We start from the raw sequence: 21,806 nt of genomic DNA on the forward strand, positions 1-21,806 counted from the left end.
TGGTTTTGCCACAAGTTTTTGCTTACAATGCAGGAGTTTGCAATGTGCTCCACGGTTTCTTCTTGGTTTTGGCACAATGCGCAGCGCGAGGGTCCATGCATCCCCTTCCTTCTCAATTGGTCCCAAGTTAAGGTGCGCCCATGCAGCACAGTCCAGGTAAAAAACACCACTTTTGGCTAGGTTTTCAACTGCCATATTCTTTTCCATTTCTTTATGTCTGAGTTTCCAACTCCTCCTGTCTTTATATGGTAACCTTCTGAGATAGTAAACATGCCTTTTATGCGTTTACTCCATCTTATTATATCTGATCCTTCTTTAACTGCAATTTTCCTTGATGCCAATTCTTTTTGGTAAATTATCCGTTGATCAGTTTCTAGTGCTTCGGGCCAGTCGCTCTTCATCTTCCATTTTCTCCAGTAACCGTTCGGTTCCAATAGCCAGTAGTTTCTTACGGCATCTTCCACCATTTGGGTAGTGTGCTGTTGGATTTCTTGGATCTGAGGTTCTTGATTCAGGATTCCTCTCTGTTGCCACGCCTCCTGCCAGAAGTCCGCTTTGTCCCCCTCTCGAATTTCCCAAAAATTGTGGTCTCTTATCAAGGCTCTATTTAGACTTGCTAGGTTGCAAATGGCTGAGCCTTTCTTTTCTGATAGTGTTCAAATTTTGCCTTCGGGAGTCCTTGTTATCTCATATTTCTTTTCCCATAGCAGTTTCCATAAGTCATCCCCTCCTTGAACTCATCTCCACCATAATTTCCCCCCATGACTTGGTTTAATATGTAGGGGTCTCTTAGTCCTAGGCCCCCCTCTATGGTAGATTTGCTTAACCAAGTCCATGAAAGTAGAGCCCATTTTTTTTTACCCTTGCCACAGAAATTTTTTGAGTATTTGCACCATTTTTTGGCATATGGTTTTAGGGATCGCTTGACTAGCCATCTGGTAAACTGGCATAGCTTGAAGGATAGACTTCAATAGGATAAGGTGGCTCGGGGTATTGAGCGTTCTAAACGTCCAATTGTCCATTCTTTTTTGAATTTTCCCTATCAATCCTTTCCAATTCAAAATTCTGTTATGCTAATCACTCAACTGTACTCCTAGGTATTTAGTTGGAAACTGTCCAATTCTAAACCCCATTGTTCTGGCTAGGAAGGCTTGGGCCACCCTTGGGGTATTAAAGAAGAATATTTCAGATTTCTCCTTATTGACCTCTGTTCCTGATGCTTTTGTGAATTCTGTAAGGATTTTTCCTAGTGTTTTTTCTTCCTTGAGATTTTCTTGACTATACATCATTACATCATCCACAAATTGTTGATGTGTAATGGTTAATTCTTCCCCCCGTAATCTTAGACCTTTGAATTACCCTCTGCTTACTCTTGCATTGATTAATCTACCTAAGCCATCTGTTGCTAAAATAAATAGGAACAGTGAAAGTGGATCTCCCTATCTTAGGCGCGAGATGGTTCAAAGGTGTTTGTTGGGGTTCCGTTTAGCAAGATTGACACGCTTGGAGTGGATATCATTGACATTATCCATGCTATCCATCTATCATCAACCCATAGGCTTGTAGGATTCTTTGGATATATTTCTAGCTGAGTTTATCATAAGCTTTTGCTAAATCAAGTTTAATCATCATTCCTTTATTTCCCATCTTCTTTAAGGAATGAATCGCCTCTTGAGCGACTACAATCCCATCCACTATCTGTCTTCCTTTTACAAACCCTGTTTGTTCTTTTGCTATCAATCCTGGGAGTAGAGGTTGTAATATTTTTACTATTATGGTAGCTAGGATTTTATATATTACATTGCATAGAGCTATTTGGTTTGAAGCCATGAGGTTCTTCAGCATTTTCTACCTTTGGTATTAATGCTAGAAAGGTTGCATTCCATGCTGGGTGCATTCTTTTGTTGCATCTTGATTCTTCTACTGCGTTTACTATGTCTTTTTTCATAAAGCTCCAAGTTTCTTGAAAGAACTCTGCTGTAAATCCATCTAGGCCGGGGGCTTTGTTTTTGGCCATTGTCTTTACTACGTCCTCTACCTCTTTCTAAGTGATTACCCTTAGGAGAGCCATGTTTTGTTCCCTGATTACTTTTTTTGGGATGTATTGACTTATCTTTGCTATCTCCTCTTCCCTGTTACTTTGCGGCTTTGTCAGTATGCCTTTGAAATGCTGGATTAGGAGATTTTCCATTTCCTCTTTCTGGATTACCCTGTTACCTCAGTTGTTTTTTAGGGAAAAAATTCTATTCTGCTGCCTATGTTGTTGCATTGCTCTGTGGAAGAATCTTGTGTTCCTTTCCCCCTCTTTTAACCATTGTACTCTTGACTTTTGTCTCCATAGAATTTCCTCTTGTTTTCTTCTTTCCTCCAATCTGATTAGCACCCCTACTTCTTCCTGCATGAGCTCCTCTGTTCTCCCTTCTTCTATTATTTTCTATTGTATCCTTTTCATTTCTATTTGGAGTTGTTCTTGGTCTTTTTGTATGTTGCCAAATTCTTCTCTATTCCAAGTCTTAATTTTGATTTTTAACTCCTTAAGTCTCAATTGGAGCATGTGCATCTTATTCTTATCTTGTATTTCCTCTTCATTGTTCTGCCACCAGCTTTCCATCTTTTCTATGAGGGTTGGGTCTCTTAGCCAGAAGGCTTCAAAACTGAATGGTTTGTAATGGTTTTGATTGTTCATAGCAATTTCAAGTTTTATCGGCCAGTGGTCTGATCCTTGGCATGGTAGGATAGTTGCTTCATAGAATATATCTTTCCCAAGAAAGTGTTATGTTGCTAAGAACCTATCCAATCTGGAGGCTATCTGCCTGCTACCTCCTCTTCTATTATTCTAGGTATATTTTCCATTGATAGTGTTTATATCAATCAATTGTAGGGTTGTCTGGGTTTCCCTAAATCTCTCCATATCTGCATCCTCCTGTTGCAGTCTGCCTTTCTTTTCTGTTGTGGTGGTTATCATATTAAAATCTCCTGCTATCACCCACAGTTTTTCTGTGTGCAAGTTACCCAGTCAATGCAACTGTGTTAGGAAGGCCTCTCTTTCCATCGGTATGTGAGGCCCATACACCGCTGATACTAGGAACCATTCTTTATGTCCTATCATTCTGAATCTCCCTGAGAGAATCCTCTTCATTCCTATCCATAAGTCAACCATGACTTCCGCTAGATTCCACAAGATTACAATACTTCCTGCACTCCCTTTTAATCCAATGTCATGCTTTCATAAGTGGGCTTGATTTTTTTTAGAATTTCCTCCATTTCCCCCCTGTTATTTTTGTTTCTTGAAGCAGAATAATTTGGGGTTTTTCTTTTTTGATCATTTCTGCTAGGTACCTTTGCTTACCCTTGCTGTTAAGCCCTCTTATATTCCATGATGTGATAATCATTGGGAAGGTTGGGTAGTTTGTTGGAAGACTGCTGAGAGCGGCACTACTCTTCCTATATTGACTAACATTTCTCCCATTACTTGAATTGATTCCTGTACGTTCTTTCTTCCTCGTTTTTCCCCCCTTTCCCTTTGCTTTGTTGTTCCTGTCTATTGTCATGCTGTATTCCTAACTGTTCATTCATCCCTGTAGATCCTTGCTCCTTTTTTTCTTTGTATTTTTGGAATGTTTCCTTGTATATTTTTTTATCCTCTTCTGGCATAAACCTCTCATCCATGTTTCGCCAGTTATCCAGAAGTTTCCTCAGAATTTCCTCTTCTGTTGTTGGGTTTCCCCCTTTATTTATGTCTATTTCCATTACTTCATTCTCCTGGTTTTCCTCCTTTTCTTTTCTCCCCTTTTCTCTGTTTCTCCTTTAGCTTTCTGCTTGTTGGTGATGTCATCCTGATTTGTTCTACCTTCCTGTTCTGGTTCCTCTTGGTAGTCCATACCTCGAGTTTCTTCATCTTCTTCTTCTATCTGTAGTATTTTGAACCTGTTTGTCTCTTTTTCTCTAGTTGGTTGTTCTTTTCTACCTTCCTTAGGGGTTTCCTTGGTAGGTCGTTTTGTGGGTTTGATTTCTTGAAACCCCTCATTGTCTTCTGTGGTTTTCCGCTGTTTCTTGGTCTTTCTTTCCTCTTCATCTGCATTTAATGGGCATTCCTTGAAGAGGTGTCCATATTCATGAAATTTTCTATATCTAAAAGGTATGTGTTCGTAGTCCAAAGCCTGCTGCTAGACCTCTTCGTGATATACTAGTTCTACTACGCCTGGTATAGGGTTTGCAATGTTCATATAAACACATATTCTTGCATACGAGGTATATCTTCCGCTTTTATTTGATTCCGCTATCTTTAAAAAGCTGCCTATGGTGTTCCCTATTCCTTCCAGTATTTCTGGGTCCCAGAAATCCATAGGTAGTCCAAACAATCTGACCCATACAAGTGCTGCTAGGAAATTCTCCTTATTCAGATTATAGCATTCCTCCCAATACCGCATAAATAGACCTGCATTGTTATGGAAATATGGGCCATATTCAAAAACTTTTTCTTTGTCTTGCAGGTTTGAGAAGATTACTGTAAAGAATCCTCATGCGCCTAGCTTCAGTTTGATGTGGCCGCGTCGCTGCCATTTTCGCTGGATCCATCTTGTCAGTTATTTTTTTGATGGCCAGACGCCCATGAACTTGCATATCATTGCATGATCTTTCATGTAACTTCTGTACCTTTCCAGTTTGTTCATTGGGATAACAAACCTCGGTTTTTCCGCTGCGCATGGCAAACATTTACCTTTACTCCTTGCTTGCTAGCATGCTCCCAATACTGGTCCCAGTGTCCTTTGTTCATCCTCCACTTTACTATTACTTGTTCCTTCTCCTGCTGTTGCGTCTCTATAGGAGGGGATGTCTCCCCTCCTAGTCCCCTCTGCCATTTTTGAGCCACCTGTCCTCTTCTTTCCGAGCCTGTCCGTTAGTTTTCGAGGTGTTCCGTGCCGCCTACCTCATGGCCACAAGGTCATTAGGGTTGCAGAGTTCCAAGAATCCTTCATCGATTTTTTTTATCTTGTGAACTATATATATATATGTGTGTGTGTGTGTGTGTGTTGGACACCTAATCCTCTAAGGGTTGGTGTGGAAGCTGAACAGCCAAAAGGAGTCCAAGGGACCACTTGGAATATGAAACCAAGGGTCACTCCTATGTATTATAAATATGTATCATTGTGAATAAGAAATAGAATCTCATGTTTACCTTTCCTATTTTGTTTTCGCCACGTGCATGTTTAACATGGTATCAGAGCAGGCGATCTCCCGCCTTGCTCTACTGTGAGCCACTTGTTTTTGTGGACCTTCTGTGCATGCTTGTCCTGTAGCTTTGCCCATTTTCCTGATATAGAAAAACTGACATCTTTCCCTCATACCCAGGTGCGCAGGTCTCAAATTAATTTTCTGTACTGTAACTCCTATCAGATTTGTCCCTCTGTTGTGCATCTTTTGCAGACTGAAACCTCTCTTAGCCAAACATTATTCCCATGACGGTTTTCTCTGCTCGATTGCTACCTTGTCAGAATGCTGACACTTAATGTTTCGCTGGTACGGACCCCGAATCTCAAAAGCGTTACTGTGGCCTTTACCTGCGTATTAGTTCTGCCCTTCGCCCATTGAAATTGCTGTCATACCTTGTTTTCTCATCATAATTGCTGCCACAACGATTTATATTTTGGATTCTGCCTTGAAGATAGATTTGTGGTATGTGTTGTTTTTCTGTGATGAATGTTGAATGATTTGCGTTTAGGAAATATTCTACACAGAGAAATGCTCAACTTCAAAGCAACTCTCCAATCTAGATCATTAGATTCTATCCAGTAGCATTGTATTCTTCTCCTAGGGGGTGCAGGACGATGATAAAACATCTCAACTATTGCTGTTGTGGTCCTAACTGGTCTCAGCATACCTACAATCATGAATGCATTGTAATTGATCTCTCTCACTGTTTCCTGAGCCTGTCGCTCATTTTGCATTTCCACCAAGGCACTCACAACAAGCGTTCTTTGGATCCAAATAATCCAAGTGATGTCTTTAGGATTGGTATTATGACCAATGGTGAAAGGCTGGCAAGATCAATCATGTGTTTCAACTTCTCTTCAAAATCAACATACTCTTTTTGCTTTGTAGTGGTTGAAGACTGTTCTCTGTTAGTATGTTAGATCTTATCTTGGCGACTTCCAAAACGCCTCTTGGTGACAACTATCAAATCATTGGTGGGAGATAGATTGTCTACTAAGCCCACAGATGTCCATTGATGATAAGGATAATCCTGAGGAGTCTACCGATTTGGAGCGCATTCTCTTCCCAAGTTTCTAGACATGAAATAGCTCGTATAACAGTCCCTGAGTTCCTCTACATGCTTCTCTTTCTGGTGTTGATGCTTCCTTTCATTCTTATGATGAATTTTCTCACGTCTATCATTTCCACCTATCAAGCCTGGTGGATTCTCTAATCTGCCTATTCCATTTTTGTATTTTTGATCTTCTGATTCACTAGAACAACTACCATTGTTGGAAAGTGAATCACAATTTGTGTTAGTTGCAAAAGAACCAAAATTATCATCAATGTCAAACCGCCCATTATGCAATGAGGCCCCTGAAGAGACAGTTACTGAGTCAAGCATATGAAATGTGCCTTGGATTGTATGCACTGGCAGAAGTGCCACCATTTGTTAATACATGCTTAGATGAGACCTTTTGATCTTTCACTAAGGACTTCTCCTTGGACTTTGATTTGACTACTGGTGACATTGCTGCAATACCCTCTTACAAACCAACTGCCACTGTCCACCAAAACCTTTCTAAGGCATGCACAACTAGCCGACCGCTGTGAGTTAAGTCATCAACGTGGTAAAATCTAGATTTTGATGAGGACGGTGATGATATTCGATCCAGAACACAAATGCATACTTGAAATTGTTTAGCTTAGAGCAGGGATCAACATGGTGATAAAGCCGGAATGAGCTTTATCACCTCATCTCTCATCCTTTTCACCTGTTTGTGATGGATCTGAAGCAGTATCTGCTCTATGTTAATATTTCTCTTCAGGATGTCGTCGTCTTCGGAAGATGCCAGATATACAGGGCATATGCAGAACTAGGATGGAACAAGACCGAAATACAACCAGCCAACATGGAGTCGAAAAAGGATCTGCGTGTATAGGAATCATCCTGGGGCTGTAAGCAGAACACCGAGTTGATTTCTTTCACCTGTAGCAGCTTTTTTTGAGAGAAAGACGAGTTGTCCTCATCTCTGTAGCAGGCTAGCAGCCTATCACTACAGATCTACATTTCCTATTCCTGTAGTAGCTTGTTTGGAGTGCCAAGTTGGGTTCAAACAGTCCCAGATCAGCCCATTCAATCTTTGTCCATTGGGATAAATTACCAAGTGTATTCTCTGCATTAGTATTGTAAAAGTTTGGCGTTGCTCTCTATGCTGGTTTGAAACATTGAAGGTTGTGAACTGAGTTTTATTTATTTTAGATTATTGTTGGTGAATTGAATTGACCTATTAAAGTTAAAAAATGGCTCAAATTGGAAATTTATTAGAGTTATTAAGAACTCTAATTATGTCAACTATTGAAAGAAAATTCAACATTAGCAAGGAAACTCTTTTTGACATCCAAACTTGCTTACAATATGCACAAGAACAGATTGATTTTTTGCAGCTAGAATCACAACTACAACAAAAGGAGTTACAGAAGTATAATCATGATTCTGAACTTGTTTCTGTTCAGAAAAATTCTCCTTTTGAATCAGAAATTGACTCCTATCAACATGCAGAAAATAATCAAAATAGTAAAGTTGAGGGTGATTCAAAAGAATATGTAAATGCAAATTTAGAAGTCCAACCTACACTTCCCAAGACCATCATTAGACCTTGGGAAGAGCTTGTCCATAACAACCACATAACAGGTCTTGGATATGAGAAGGATGTGTCCTTTCATATTCCAGATTACTCAAAGCCCATCCAGTTTCAGAGTGCTGGATTACTTCATGACAGTTCACCTACAGCTGTTCCAGACTCTGCCCCCTTCCACAGTAACAGATTGTGAAATGCCAACACTGTGAGCGAGTTGGCCATATGAAAGATCAGTTTTTTGATCTTCATCCATGTAAGCACTGTCATAAAACTAGTCCTTCTTCAAACAGAGGCTTAAAAAACAAACCTCCTGCAAGAACAAAGATTCATCTCGGATGGATCACTTCTTGGCAATGGGCTTCAATGGCCAAGAAGATATTTTTCTCATACAACAGGTTTGTTCTCAAATATTGAAAAATCTTGCAGTTGAGATCACTTCATCTTTTCACCTTGTATCTGATAGGGGGGCAAATGATGGTCATCTACATGCTTCAAAGTCACATCAAGCGAGCCTGAGCCACAACCTAGCATACCAGATTCAGAGTTGTAGCAAGAGACAAATATGCCCCTGAGCATGCCTTCAGTAATTGATACCTCTTCAGAGAATTGGGGACACTTCCTCTAGCAGAAGACTTTAGCTTCTTGCCAGTTTTGGAAGAGTTCTACGAATTGCATTAAGCATTCCAGAGTTGGTGGTAATCCTTAAACCATCACAGGTTGAGACCTCCCTTTTCAGGTTGAGGTTCTCCCTTTTATGTAGGGTGAGACCTCCCTTTCATGGATGAAGGTTTCCCTCTTCAAAACATCAAGAGCACTTCCTTTGGTAGAAGACCTGAGCTTCATGCCAGACTTGGAAGAGTTCTGGGAACTGCACTAAGCGTTCTAGTGTTGGTGGTCATCCTTAAATCACTCCCCTTTATACCAACATTTCAGAGAGCACATTCAACCTAGTTTTGCCATTCATTTTTGCACATTTTGTATTACAAATCTCTTCTTGGACTCATACATAACCCTTCGGATTAAGGGGTGAATGTTGGACACCTAATCCTTTGAGGGTTGGTGTGGAAGCTGAATAGCTAAAAGGAATCCAAGGGACCACTTGGAATATGAAACCAAGGGTCACTCCTATGTATTATAAATATGTATCATTGTGAATAAGAAATAGCATCTCATGTTTATTTTTCCTATTTTGTCTCCGCCATGTGTGTGTTTAACAATATGTTTGAGATTAACTTCAAAATTCACATTTTGTTTTCTTTGCTTGGCATGACTATATCTTTCTCTTTTTTAATTTACTCTATATTTCTTGCCTTGAATAGTTTTTACATTTCTATTTAGATGCTTTAGTTAGTGATGAAGAAGAAAAACAATTTTTTCAATAGTTAATACTACACATCTATTTCATTTAATTTTCACTGTGAACAATTTATTTGTCTAATATATTTAAAGAAAAATGTTATAATTACCTCATTTATAATATTTATAATATAATTATAAATATAAATATAATTATAAATAATATAATAGTAATGGTGGAAATTACAAATTCTTTGATTTCAATATATATATATATATATATATATATTTAGTGGTAGAATTCGGATTATTTAAACTCTGACCGTGAAAAGAGAAGTCGAACAAACTGAACTCTCTCTTCACTGTCAGATTATTGAATATTATTGAAATCTCCAATGATGCCTAGTTACAATCACATTTGAGGTCAAATTTACTCAAATACATGTTGCCATTGATCCCACGTGAGGTCGTATTGAAAAACAGACAGAAAGAGCAGTTCTGCAAATAGTAACCAAGCGATGTCAGTTCTCAAATATATTGGAAGGAAATAGCGTATTTTTGGTTTATTATGTTGGCCAGTGTGTCAGATAGCTGAGAGCAGTTCAATGGTGCACAAATTGAGCAAATCAATGTGCGACCTAAAACGACAATATTTACTTTTACGAACCACCGGATGTTTACATTGAAACAAAAGTTCACATAAATGTAGACGACTAAGTCAAAAAGCTGATAAATGTAGGACACTAATTCAAAAGGAGTAGTCTACCTGGGCGGAAGAATGGCCCGTTTTCCGGCACCGACTGGAAAATCGTCCGGCTCCGGCTGCCGGCCATCCCTCCGCCTGCCGCCACCTTCCCCTCGCTCCACCACCCTCCTTCACCACCCAGCCTTCCCTCGCGATTCTGACAGAGCCTGACAATGGATTCGGCGCAGCTGTGAATCCTGACATCCCCTGACAAATCGGGGACAAGCTGGAATGTCGGGAACAGAGAGGAATGGCTCCAATTCGAATTGAGGAGGTCCCGCGGTTGCTCCCTCACGCAATTTCCTTGCCGCTCTGTAATTGCCCTGACCTCCGCAAGTCCGCTCTGCAATTCCCCGGAGCTCTGCATGTAATATCACATGACAGATATTTTATACTGTGTTTGTGGGGTAAGGCATTAGTTGTCCGTTGGCAGCTGTAGGAGCGGGGAGGTAGATTGATATGCTCCACTCTCCTGGTATTCTTACATCTCTGAGTTGGGAAGAGAGATTGTTGATTGAAATTTGAGGTGGTCTCTCTGAAATTTGCTTGGCAAGAGTTGTGCTTAAGGTTTGAACTCTGCAGTATCAGCTAGCAGCAGCAGATTTGCAGTGAGTCTGAGGAAAAAAATTGCAGTGACTTCAAGGCAAAAATGGCAGGATTAGGCTGCAAGTATGCATCTGCAGCCCTCTTGGTTGTTGTCATGCTGATGATGGGAGCAGCCGAAGCAGCAGAGGTGAAGGCAGCTGCCCCCAGTCCCACAATGGAGACAGGGGCTGCTTCAATGACCGCCCTTCCCTCTCTATTGGCCGCTCTCATCCCCATCCTAGCCTCTGTCCTCCTCAATTAAGATTTATAGCAGGCCTGTTTGGTCAGCAGCCTTTGGCTCCTATGTATTTGTGAAATATAACATTCTTTGTGCAAAAACTCTGTAAATTGGGTATTGCTTTTTTTCTGGAGGATGGCCAGACTACTTAGTATAACTATGTAAATTGGGTATTGCATTTTTTTCTTGGAGGATGGCCAGAATACTTAGTATAACTATGTAAATTGGGTATTGCTTTTTTCTGGAGGATGGCCAGAGTACTTAGGGTATGTACTACAGCGATTTCTGACTTCATTGTTTCATTATTTAGGAAAGAAGCGGATCTTTCATGGTCCCTACTGTTGTATTGCTATGCTTTGACTTAATATACATGATTTTTCCATGCTGTATGAGTTTGGCAGATTACAATGGTGGTGACATTATTTGGTTTTTTTTCATGCTGGATGAGTTTAGCAGATTACAGTGGTGGTGACATTATTTTGGTTTTTTTTTTCATGCTGGATGAGTTTAGCGGTGACATCATTTGGGTTTTTTTTTTCATGCTGGATGAGTTTAGCAGATTACATTGCTGGTGACATTATCTGGGGTTTTTGTGTTAGTGATGAGTTTTTTTTTCCAAAATGTATGATTACTTTTGAAAGAAGAATTTAAAGGAGGCACTTTAGATTTGGATGAATGAAAATTTAAGCAATGCACAGAAATAATTCATTTATGAAATAGTATCTATGAGTGTTTTCAAATGGGAATCTATTACAGTGCACAGATTGAATTCATTTATGAAATAATATAATGAGTATTTTCAAATGGGAATCTACCCATTTTGATTTTGTTAAAATGAAACAAAGAATTAACAGTGTCAAGGTCTGACCTGGGCCATAACAATAAATTTATGATTTTTTTTTTTTAATTTTTATTTTTTATAAAGTTAGGATTGCACAATCTTTAACATAGTTGGATTTGTAATTAACATAATTTAGAACTTTTTACAATAAAGAATACTTAAGAGTCTACATTATTATTCATTTAGTCTGCTCCCAGTAAAAAATATCATGTTTTCATATTTATATTAAAAAAAATATAACCAATTATTTTTATACATTTTATCGGTTGTTGCTGGATCTACATTTAAGTTGTCTAATTATAAAACTTTTTAAAGTTTTTGGCTGAAATTTGGTGGATTTTTTTGTCAAATTTTCATTTTTGTTATTTAAAAAAATTCAATATGCTAAAAACCTTGAAATACAATTTGAAATACTAAAATTGTAGAAAGTTCACGATTTTAGTAAAGCACTGCTAGATTCTAAGCAATTTCGACCAGAAAAGATACCAAAAAAACCTAAAAAAAAATCAAACGAATACACTACACTTTTTACAATGATTCGTTTGAAATGTTTTGTTATCTATAACTTCACATCTTGATGTTCTCTACACACATTTCATAAGGATTCTAAAATGTACTCCAAAAATTAGCTTTTGACTCAACCACAAAGTGATTGAGAAAGCTAACTACAGGACATGTATATGTTATCTTTATTGATCTATTCAACATTCCTTCAAGCCATACATGGAAATTTATCCCAAAATTTGACCATGCACAAAAGGCAAGTGGTATCCACCTAGCACATTACAAATCAGTAACAGTGTAGCCTCTTCACTTGACAATTGGATATCATACTATCTACCATTCAACATGTAAGGCGAAGAGGACAAGTGGTATCCACCTAGCACATCAAAAATCATTGATCATGTACCCTCTTCACTTAACTATTGGATGCTATACTATCTACCATTTAACATGTAAGGTGAAGAGGGCACACCACCAATGACTGGCAGTGTGCCATGTGGATATCACTCACCTTGCACTAACATTGATAGAACTTTAATGTAGTAACAGAACATTATTTCATTTTATTTTCTCTATGTACCATCTTTTTCATTATTTGCTTCATTCATTTTCATGCTTATAACATAATCAATCTAATTTATTTATATTTGCCTTCAATTTTCATCTTGGAGTTGGATCAATGTGAATTGCAAGTAAGGTCAATTAGGATAAGAAATGACTAAAAAAATGAGTTAAAAGGTAACTAAAAATTATTAAATACTTTAATATGTTTGAACCTTAGTGATTAATGCAATGCGACTTTATTAATTCTTATCTCAAGTCACTTAATTGTTTAAAATTAACACCTACTAAAGGCAATGATATGATGATTAGACTATGCTAACTTTATTAGCTTTCCTTATTGGTCTATCTAAACTAACAATTATGCCAAAAAATTTACAAACTTATTTGCATGAAGTGTATCCAAGAAGATTTATGATGCTTACCCATGAGTTGTGAAACGATGCATTCCATAATATCATTCTTGATTAACAACTAAAACTTATGATGTTGGTGAATATCAACATTTTGGAGTTTGTAATTCTCCATTTCGTTATCTATAAGTTCACATCTTAATGTTCTTTACATGCATTTCATATCCTTCTCAAATGTACTCCAAAATTTAGCTTTCACTCAACCACAAAGTGATTGAGAAAACTAACTGCTAGACATGTATATGTTATCTTTATTGATCAACATTACTTCAAACCAAACATGGAAATTTATCCCAAAATTTGACCATACACAAAAAGGCAAGTCATATCCACCTAGCACATTACAAATAAATGGTTGTGTACCTTCTTCACTCGACTATTGGATACCATACTATCTACCATTCAACATGTAAGGCAAAGAGGGCAAGTGGTATCCACCTAGCACATTACAAATAACTAACAGTGTACCCTCTTCACTTGACTATTGGATGTTATACTATCTACCATTCAACATGTAAGGTGAAGAGGGCACACTACCAATGATTGGTAGTGTGGCATGTGGATATCGCTTACCATGCACTAACATTAATAGAACTTTAACCTAGTAATAGAACACTATTTCATTTTATTTTTCTCTTTGTACCGTACTGTTCACTATTTGCTTCATTCAGTGTCATGCTTATAACATAATCAATCCAATTTCTTCCTATTTTCCTTCAATTTGCATCTTGGAATCAATGTGAGTAGTGAGTAAGGTCAATTAGGATAATAAATAACTAAAAAAGTGAGTTAAAAATTAACTAAAAATTATTAAATGCTTTAAAATGTTTGAACCTTATTCATTAGTGAAATGTGACTTTATTAATTCTTAAATCAAGTCACTTAATTGTTTAATATTAGCACTTACTAAAGGCAATGATATGATGATTAGAATATGATGACTTTGCTAGCTTTCCTTATTGGTCTATCTAAATTAAACAATTATGCCAAAAAATTTAAAAACTTATTTGCACCAACTGTATCTAAGAAGATTTGTGCTGCCTACCCATGAGTTGTGAAATGGTGCATTCCATAATATCACTATAGATTAACAACTAAAATTTATGATGTTAGCGAATGCCAACATTTTGGAATATGGAATTCTCCATTTCGTTATATACAACTTCACATCTTGATGTTCTCTACATGCATTTCATAACCTTCTCAAATGTACCAAAAATTGGTTTTTCAATCAACCACAAAGTGATTGAGAAAACGAACTACCTGACGTGTATATGTTATCTTTATTGATCAACATTCCTTCAAACCAAACATGGAAATTTATCCCAAAATTTGAACATGCACAAAAGGCAAGTGGTATCTATCTAGCACATTACAAATCATTGACAATGTACCCTCTTCACCTAACTATTGGATACCATACTATCTACAATTCAACATGTAAGGTGAAGTGGGCACACTACCAATGATTGGTAGTGTGCCATGTGGATATCACTCACCATGCACTAAAATTGTATATAATACTATTTCTTTCTATTTTTCTCTATGTACCATCTTGTTCATGCTTATAACATAATCAATCTACTTTTTTTTCTTTTCTTTTTCCTTCAATTTGCATCTTGGAGTTAAATCAATGTCAATTGCAAGTAAAATGAGATAAAAAAAAATAACTAAAAATTATTCATTACTTTAATATGTTTGAATCTTATTCATGAATGCAATGCGACTTTATTACTTCTCATCTCAAGTCACTTAATTGTTTGATATTAATACCACTTAATTGTTCAATATTAACACCCACTAAATGCAATGTTATGATGATTAGACTATGCTAATTTTATTAGATTTCCTTATTGTTTTATCTAAATTAAACAATTAAGCCAAAAAAATAACAAATTTATTTGCACCAAGTGTCTCTGAGAAGATTTATGTTGCCTACCCATGAGTTGTGAAATGATGTATACCAAACTATCGCTCTTGATTAACAACTAAAATTTATTATATTAGTGAATATCAACATTTTGAAATTTGAAATTCTCCATTTCACTATCTATAACTTCACATCTTGATGTCCTCTACATGCATTTCATATCCTTCAGAAATGTACTCCAAAAATTAGCTTTTCTCTCAACCACAAAGAGATTGAGAAAATTAACTACTTGACATGCATATATGTGTTGTCTTTATTGATAAACATTCCTTCAAACCAAACATGAAAGTTTGACCATGCACAAAAGGCAAGTGGTATCCACCTAACACATTACAAATCATTGGAAGTGTACCCTCTTCCCCTGACTATTAGATCCCATACTATCTACCATTCAACAAGTAAGGTGAAGAGAGCACACCACCAATGATTGGTAGTGTGCCATGTGGATATCCCTCACCATGCATTAAATGGAGGCATGATAAATTGTTCACTTAGCATTCTTAAGGTCTACTTCAAGACTCGAGCCTATCTAATTAACACATAAAGGCTTTGAGTCATTAAAATACACATGGAAGCATGAACACCCTACTAATGGTAAACACGTATCCAAACCCTACCATATAGAAATCCATGTCTAATTAATGCCTAGGATGATTTTAAAATTATTGTTAAGAAAAATATACATATTAAACACTAAAATATCATATTAACCATTTATTACAATTTAAAAAACCACTCTCCATGACATTTAGTACACTACAAACTCTTTATGAAACTTAAAATATTTTGAGCATAATACTTTTATTAAATTTATTTAATATTTACTTCCTCCCAATAAAACAAGTAAACTAAAACATGGGAAACTAATGTGGAGAATTCTAACTACCCCAACTTTCCATTGGTTATCACTACCCCAACTTTCCATTCGTTATCATTGTAAAAAGTGTAGTGTATTCGTTTGATTTTTTTTTAGGTTTTTTTGGTATCTTTTCTGGTCGAAATTGCTTAGAATCTAGCAGTGCTTTACTGAAATCGTGAACTTTTTACAATTTTAGTATTTCAAATTGTATTTCAAGGTTTTTAGCATATTGAATTTTTTTAAATAACAAAAATGAAAATTTGACAAAAAAATCTACCAAATTTCAGCCAAAAACTTTAAAAAGTTTTATAATTAGACAACTTAAATGTAGATCCAGCAACAACCGATAAAATGTATAAAAATAATTGGTTATATTTTTTTTTAATATAAATATGAAAACATGATATTTTTTACTGGGAGCAGACTAAATGAATAATAATGTAGACTCTTAAGTATTCTTTATTGTAAAAAGTTCTAAATTATGTTAATTACAAATCCAACTATGTTAAAGATTGTGCAATCCTAACTTTATATGTAGATTCCCATTTGAAAATACTCATTATATTATTTCATAAATGAATTCAATCTGTGCACTGTAATAGATTCCCATTTGAAAACACTCATAGATACTATTTCATAAATGAATTATTTCTGTGCATTGCTTAAATTTTCATTCATCCAAATCTAAAGTGCCTCCTTTAAATTCTTCTTTCAAAAGTAATCATACATTTTCGAAAAAAAAAACTCATCACTAACACAGAAACCCCAGAAACCCCAGATAATGTCACCAGCAATGTAATCTGCTAAACTCATCCAGCATGAAAAAAAAACCCAAATGATGTCACCGCTAAACTCATCCAGCATGAAAAAAAAACCAAAATAATGTCACCACCACTGTAATCTGCTAAACTCATCCAGCATGAAAAAAAAACAAATAATGTCACCACCATTGTAATCTGCTAAACTCATCCAGCATGGAAAAAACATGTATATTAAGTCAAAGCATACCAATACAACAGTAGGGACCATGAAAGATCCGCTTCTTTCCTGAATAATGAAACAATGAAGTCAGAAATCGCTGTAGTACATACCCTAAGTACTCTGGCCATCCTCCAGAAAAAAGCAATACCCAATTTACATAGTTATACTAAGTATTCTGGCCATCCTCCAGAAAAAAATTCAATACCCAATTTACATAGTTATACTAAGTAGTCTGGCCATCCTCCAGAAAAAAAGCAATACCCAATTTACAGAGTTTTTGCACAAAGAATGTTATATTTCACAAATACATAGGAGCCAAAGGCTGCTGACCAAACAGGCCTGCTATAAATCTTAATTGAGGAGGACAGAGGCTAGGATGGGGATGAGAGCGGCCAATAGAGAGGGAAGGGCGGTCATTGAAGCAGCCCCTGTCTCCATTGTGGGACTGGGGGCAGCTGCCTTCACCTCTGCTGCTTCGGCTGCTCCCATCATCAGCATGACAACAACCAAGAGGGCTGCAGATGCATACTTGTAGCCTAATCCTGCCATTTTTGCCTTGAAGTCACTGCAATTTTTTTCCTCAGACTCACTGCAAATCTGTTGCTGCTAGCTGATACTGCAGAGTTCAAACCTTAAGCACAACTCTTGCCAAGAAAATTTCAGAGAGACCACCTCAAATTTCAATCAACAATCTCTCTTCCCAACTCAGAGATGTAAGAATACCAGGAGAGTGGAGCATATCAATCTACCTCCCCGCTCCTACAGCTGCCAACGGACAACTAATGCCTTACCCCACAAACACAGTATAAAATATCTGTCATGTGATATTACATGCAAAGCTCCGGGGAATTGCAGAGCGGACTTGCGGAGGTCAGGGCAATTACAGAGCGGCAAGGAAATTGCGTGAGGGAGCAACCGCGAGACCTCCTCAATTCGAATTGGAGCCATTCCTCTCTGTTCCCGACATTCCAGCTCGTCCCCGATCTGTCAGGGGATGTCAGGATTCACAGCTGCGCCGAATCCATTGTCAGGCTCTGTCAGAATCGCGAGGGAAGGCTGGGCGGCGAAGGAGGGTGGCGGAGCGAGGGGAAGGTGGCGGAGGGCGGAGGGATGGCCGGCAGCCGGAGCCGGACGATTTTCCGGCCGGTGCCGGAAAACGGGCCATTCTTCCGCCCAGCTAGACTACTCCAATTCAAAACGCCAACTAATTATTCGAAGGGTCCCGCTTGGACATTGTCTCAGAGCAGTTGGGTTAGTGTCAGAGTGGGTCAGGTTGATTGGTCTCCAGGCAACTTCATAAGATAGCTTTTGTGCTCCTTTCAGTGGGACCAGGATGACGGGTAGAAAAGATTGTACTAAAAAGCTGGCTTTGCCCACTGTACGAAAGAAGGCTTTAAAAAGAAATAAAATCAAACCCGGTTAAACTTGAACCTCTTCTAAAGGTGACTGGGACCAGGATGAGTGGTAGAAAAGATTGTACTAAAAAGTTGGCGTTGCCCACTTTATGAAAGAAGGCTTTAAAATGAAATAAAATCAAACCCGGTTAAACTTGAACCTCTTCTAAAGGTGACTGGAAAATTTTTGGATGAATGTTAATTAAATTATATTTTTGAATTTAAAAATGGATTCAATATTTTGGAAAATTTTTGAAATTATAATATTTTATGATAAATTTATTTTTTTAATTTTTAATAAGAAAAATAAAATTTATTAAAAAAATTAAAAACTAATGCGATAAATATTTATTTTCTGTATTTGTCAATGCGATAAATATTTTTTTAAATAAATAAATATAAAAACTAATTCACTCGTAATAATGAATAATATAATATAATAAAATATAAATATACAATTAAACATTTTAGTATAGCTAAAAAATATTTTTATGAAAAAAATATGAAATATATATATATATATATATATATATATAATAAAAAATTTATTCAACCTAATTAGTTATATGAATGTATGTTTATTTAGATATTGATGATGGTGTGTTTGCATACCACATTGTGTACAATGTTTATTATTAGTTTTTGCTTGTAGGTACTATAATATTAGCCTTTCTGTCAAAGTGCATTGACTTAGCATTTTTTTATTGTGCTTTTGCAATTTTAACAAAAATTTCATGAAAATGTTGAATATTTCTATTTTCCTTAAATTAAAAAATAGTTTTCTAATTTTTTTGGAATCTTATTTTTAATTTTCAATTGGCTAAGGGGACTATTATTGGACATAATTCCAATGATGGATGGTGTTTTATTTTGGGGCATTTTATTTTCCGTATTTGTCAATGCCTGATAAATATTTTTTTAATTAAATAAATATAAAAACTAATTTTTTGAGTGGCCATTCTGCAGGTGAGTTCTACACTCACAGTGTTGTGACTGAGACTAATATTGTCAGTGTTATGACTGATATTGCTCTCAATAAAGTTGTAAATGTTTTGTTTCTGTAAAAACTATGGGACCAGGTAAAGGCCTAAGATGGATAGTAAAATATAAATGTTATTTTATTTCTTTGAATAAATAATATAAGTTATGGCCAACTATAAACTTACAGGGAAAAGTGCTAAAAGAGAGTTTTATTCACCAGACACTTAGAAGACAGTTATTCCTCCCGCAAGAGATAAATAATATCAGTTGGGACAAGGGAGCCAAGAGGCTCAGAGGGAAGAAAAACAGAGGCAACCTTGGAGGCTTGGTACCAGTGGAAGGAGGTCCAGGAGAGGAGTAGAAGCTTCAAGCATCAGAACTCGAAATAGGATGTCGCTGAAGGTTGGTAGGACACTGCCATATAGGGTATCCTTGAGCTGGTGGTTGGTTAGTGGGATCCTTAAAACATGTTGTAAGTCTGAGTTCTTGGGCTAGATTAGAAAAGTCTTGATGTCCCTTAACAGACCTGAGTGGTCTTTGTCAAATAATTGTTCTAGGAGGAAACTGGCTTGGGGGGAGAATGGACATGATAGCTATTCTCAAAGGTTGAGTGAAGGACTCCCTTTCCTGGTGGCTTGTGGTTGGTCAGATGGCTTGTGGATGCTTAGATAGTAAGCAAAGATGAGTATTAATTGTTACTTGTGATGATTAATTCCTATATAAAAAGATAGCTTGGTTGTGTTATTATATTTTGAAACTTGCGTATGGTTGTAGGCTACCATCTATTTGTATTAAATGATTCAGCCAGTGGAATTAATAAATTTCAGTTTAAACCAATTAAGCAATGACCCCAAAGACAGTAAACTAACTACCATTTGATGTTATCTGGAAATTGTATCAATAATAGGAAAGTTGATACGAAACTGAAAAAGATATTAGTGTTAACAATCGAAAGATTTAATTATGATCTATATGAACTAGGGTTAGTTCCAGTTAACAAGTTGGAATTCTTTCTGGAACAATCCTTGCTATCTATGGTTAGTGTCATATGTTTCTAATGGCATATGATGGGTCTCAAGGGAAACATGTTATACGAGTCATTAGAACTACAATAACACTGGGCCATGACATTTTTAGATAATGAATAGGAAACTAACAAAAGAACTGTGAATTGAAGGGAAGTAAACCTTTCTTGGAAACTGCACTGTTTATTATTTGTTTACGGAACAATGATTAAGAGTAAATCAGTTTATTGTAGTCTAACAACACAGTGATAACCACTAGATTTCAGAACCCAGAAAAGTGAATGAAGGAAAGTATGGAAGTTAGCCATTATTTTAGTAATAAAAATGTATATACAGAGAACGAACATTGTTTATTTTTACATTTGAAGCAAACTGTTGTTGGGGAAAATTAATTGCTTAATAAAAGAAACTAATCACTTGAACATTAATTATCAACCCGAGGAGCATCTTTTTATTTCCAGGTAATCGGCAAAATATATGCATAACAATACCAACAACTAACACTGGTTCTATATGATTGTGTTCTATACTATCAAGCTCATTCAACAAGAAATAAAAGGTAAGATATGAATAATAAAACTGAAATTAAAAAGAAGAAAGTAAATGACACGAAAAACAATTATGTTAATCACACAAATTAAATCATTGCTAAATTAAATCACACCTTGCTGAATTGGAAATTTAAACTATTGCACTCAACATAATTCAAATGGTAATATAGAGCAACAAATCAAATGAAATCTAGAACTTGCAGGAAATAACAAATCTGGAAAATGAAACAATTTAACAAATTACTTAATTAAAATGGAAATTTACTTTACAAAACAATGATTGAAATTCAAAGAAACAAATACACAACTAAACTACTGTAGATGTTTAAGGCAACACCTCATCCAAGGTAGTGGGCCCAACTGCCCAAGACTCAGTTCTACCTTGAGAAATAACTCACATTAGATTACAAATAATAGATGTAGAACTCAATGGATAGCTTCCTTGATTAAAGAATATGAGAGAAATAATTACATAAAATTCAAATTTCTTAGCTTTGCCTCCAATTTAACAATTTCTCATCTCCCATCTCTCATCTCTTATCTCTTCTCCTACATCCTATCTAATAATTGTTCACCTCCTATCTCCTAATTATCCCCCCTCCCTCTTTGATATGTGTTTTCATTTAAATACACAGCGAGCAAAGGGAAGTTATAACAAAGTTGATTACAAACTGATTTCCATTACAAATTTGGATTGTACAAAACAAATTGATCAACAAGATCATATATGAAAGATCTTTCCAACAGCATTAAGCAGGAACACTTCAAATTTGATATCGCAATTAGAAGAATTTGGAAAACAGTCGCAACAACAAATATGAGAAAATCACCTTCAAAGAACCTTGCGTTTCTCTCAATCCAAACCGAATTTTGGAAAACTTCTCATTACAAAATTAATTTGGTCGATTCTGCACAAACCCATGTCGCAAATTTTCAATATTCTCCTTAATTTGTCTAAAATGTCCAATGTAAAACTGTCACTTCTTATTCCAACGAATTTCTGAGTTTGAATATTTGATTATGAGCTGGAAATCATATTTGCAATCTGGAAAATATCTTGGAGGCTA

At 36.3% G+C, this 21,806-nt stretch overlaps 2 protein-coding genes across 2 annotated transcripts; one reads left to right on the top strand and one right to left on the bottom strand.

Moving 5' to 3' along the window:
• Positions 1-10,361: 10,361 nt before the first annotated feature.
• LOC149149769 (uncharacterized) lies at positions 10,362-10,984 on the top strand. The gene has a single exon (XM_089441475.1). The coding sequence runs from the start codon at positions 10,526-10,528 to the stop codon at positions 10,721-10,723; it is 198 nt and encodes a 65-aa protein (XP_089297601.1). The 5' UTR covers positions 10,362-10,525; the 3' UTR covers positions 10,724-10,984.
• Positions 10,985-16,775: 5,791 nt separating this feature from the next.
• On the bottom strand, positions 16,776-17,483 carry LOC149149770 (uncharacterized). Its single transcript, XM_089441264.1, has one exon. The coding sequence runs from the start codon at positions 17,335-17,337 to the stop codon at positions 17,140-17,142; it is 198 nt and encodes a 65-aa protein (XP_089297390.1). The 5' UTR covers positions 17,338-17,483; the 3' UTR covers positions 16,776-17,139.
• Positions 17,484-21,806: the final 4,323 nt, after the last annotated feature.

This window comes from Pinus tabuliformis, chromosome 9 (assembly GCF_031772625.1).
Source record: "Pinus tabuliformis cultivar Carrire ecotype Pingquan chromosome 9, CPIR1, whole genome shotgun sequence".
Taxonomy (NCBI): Eukaryota; Viridiplantae; Streptophyta; class Pinopsida; order Pinales; family Pinaceae; genus Pinus; species Pinus tabuliformis.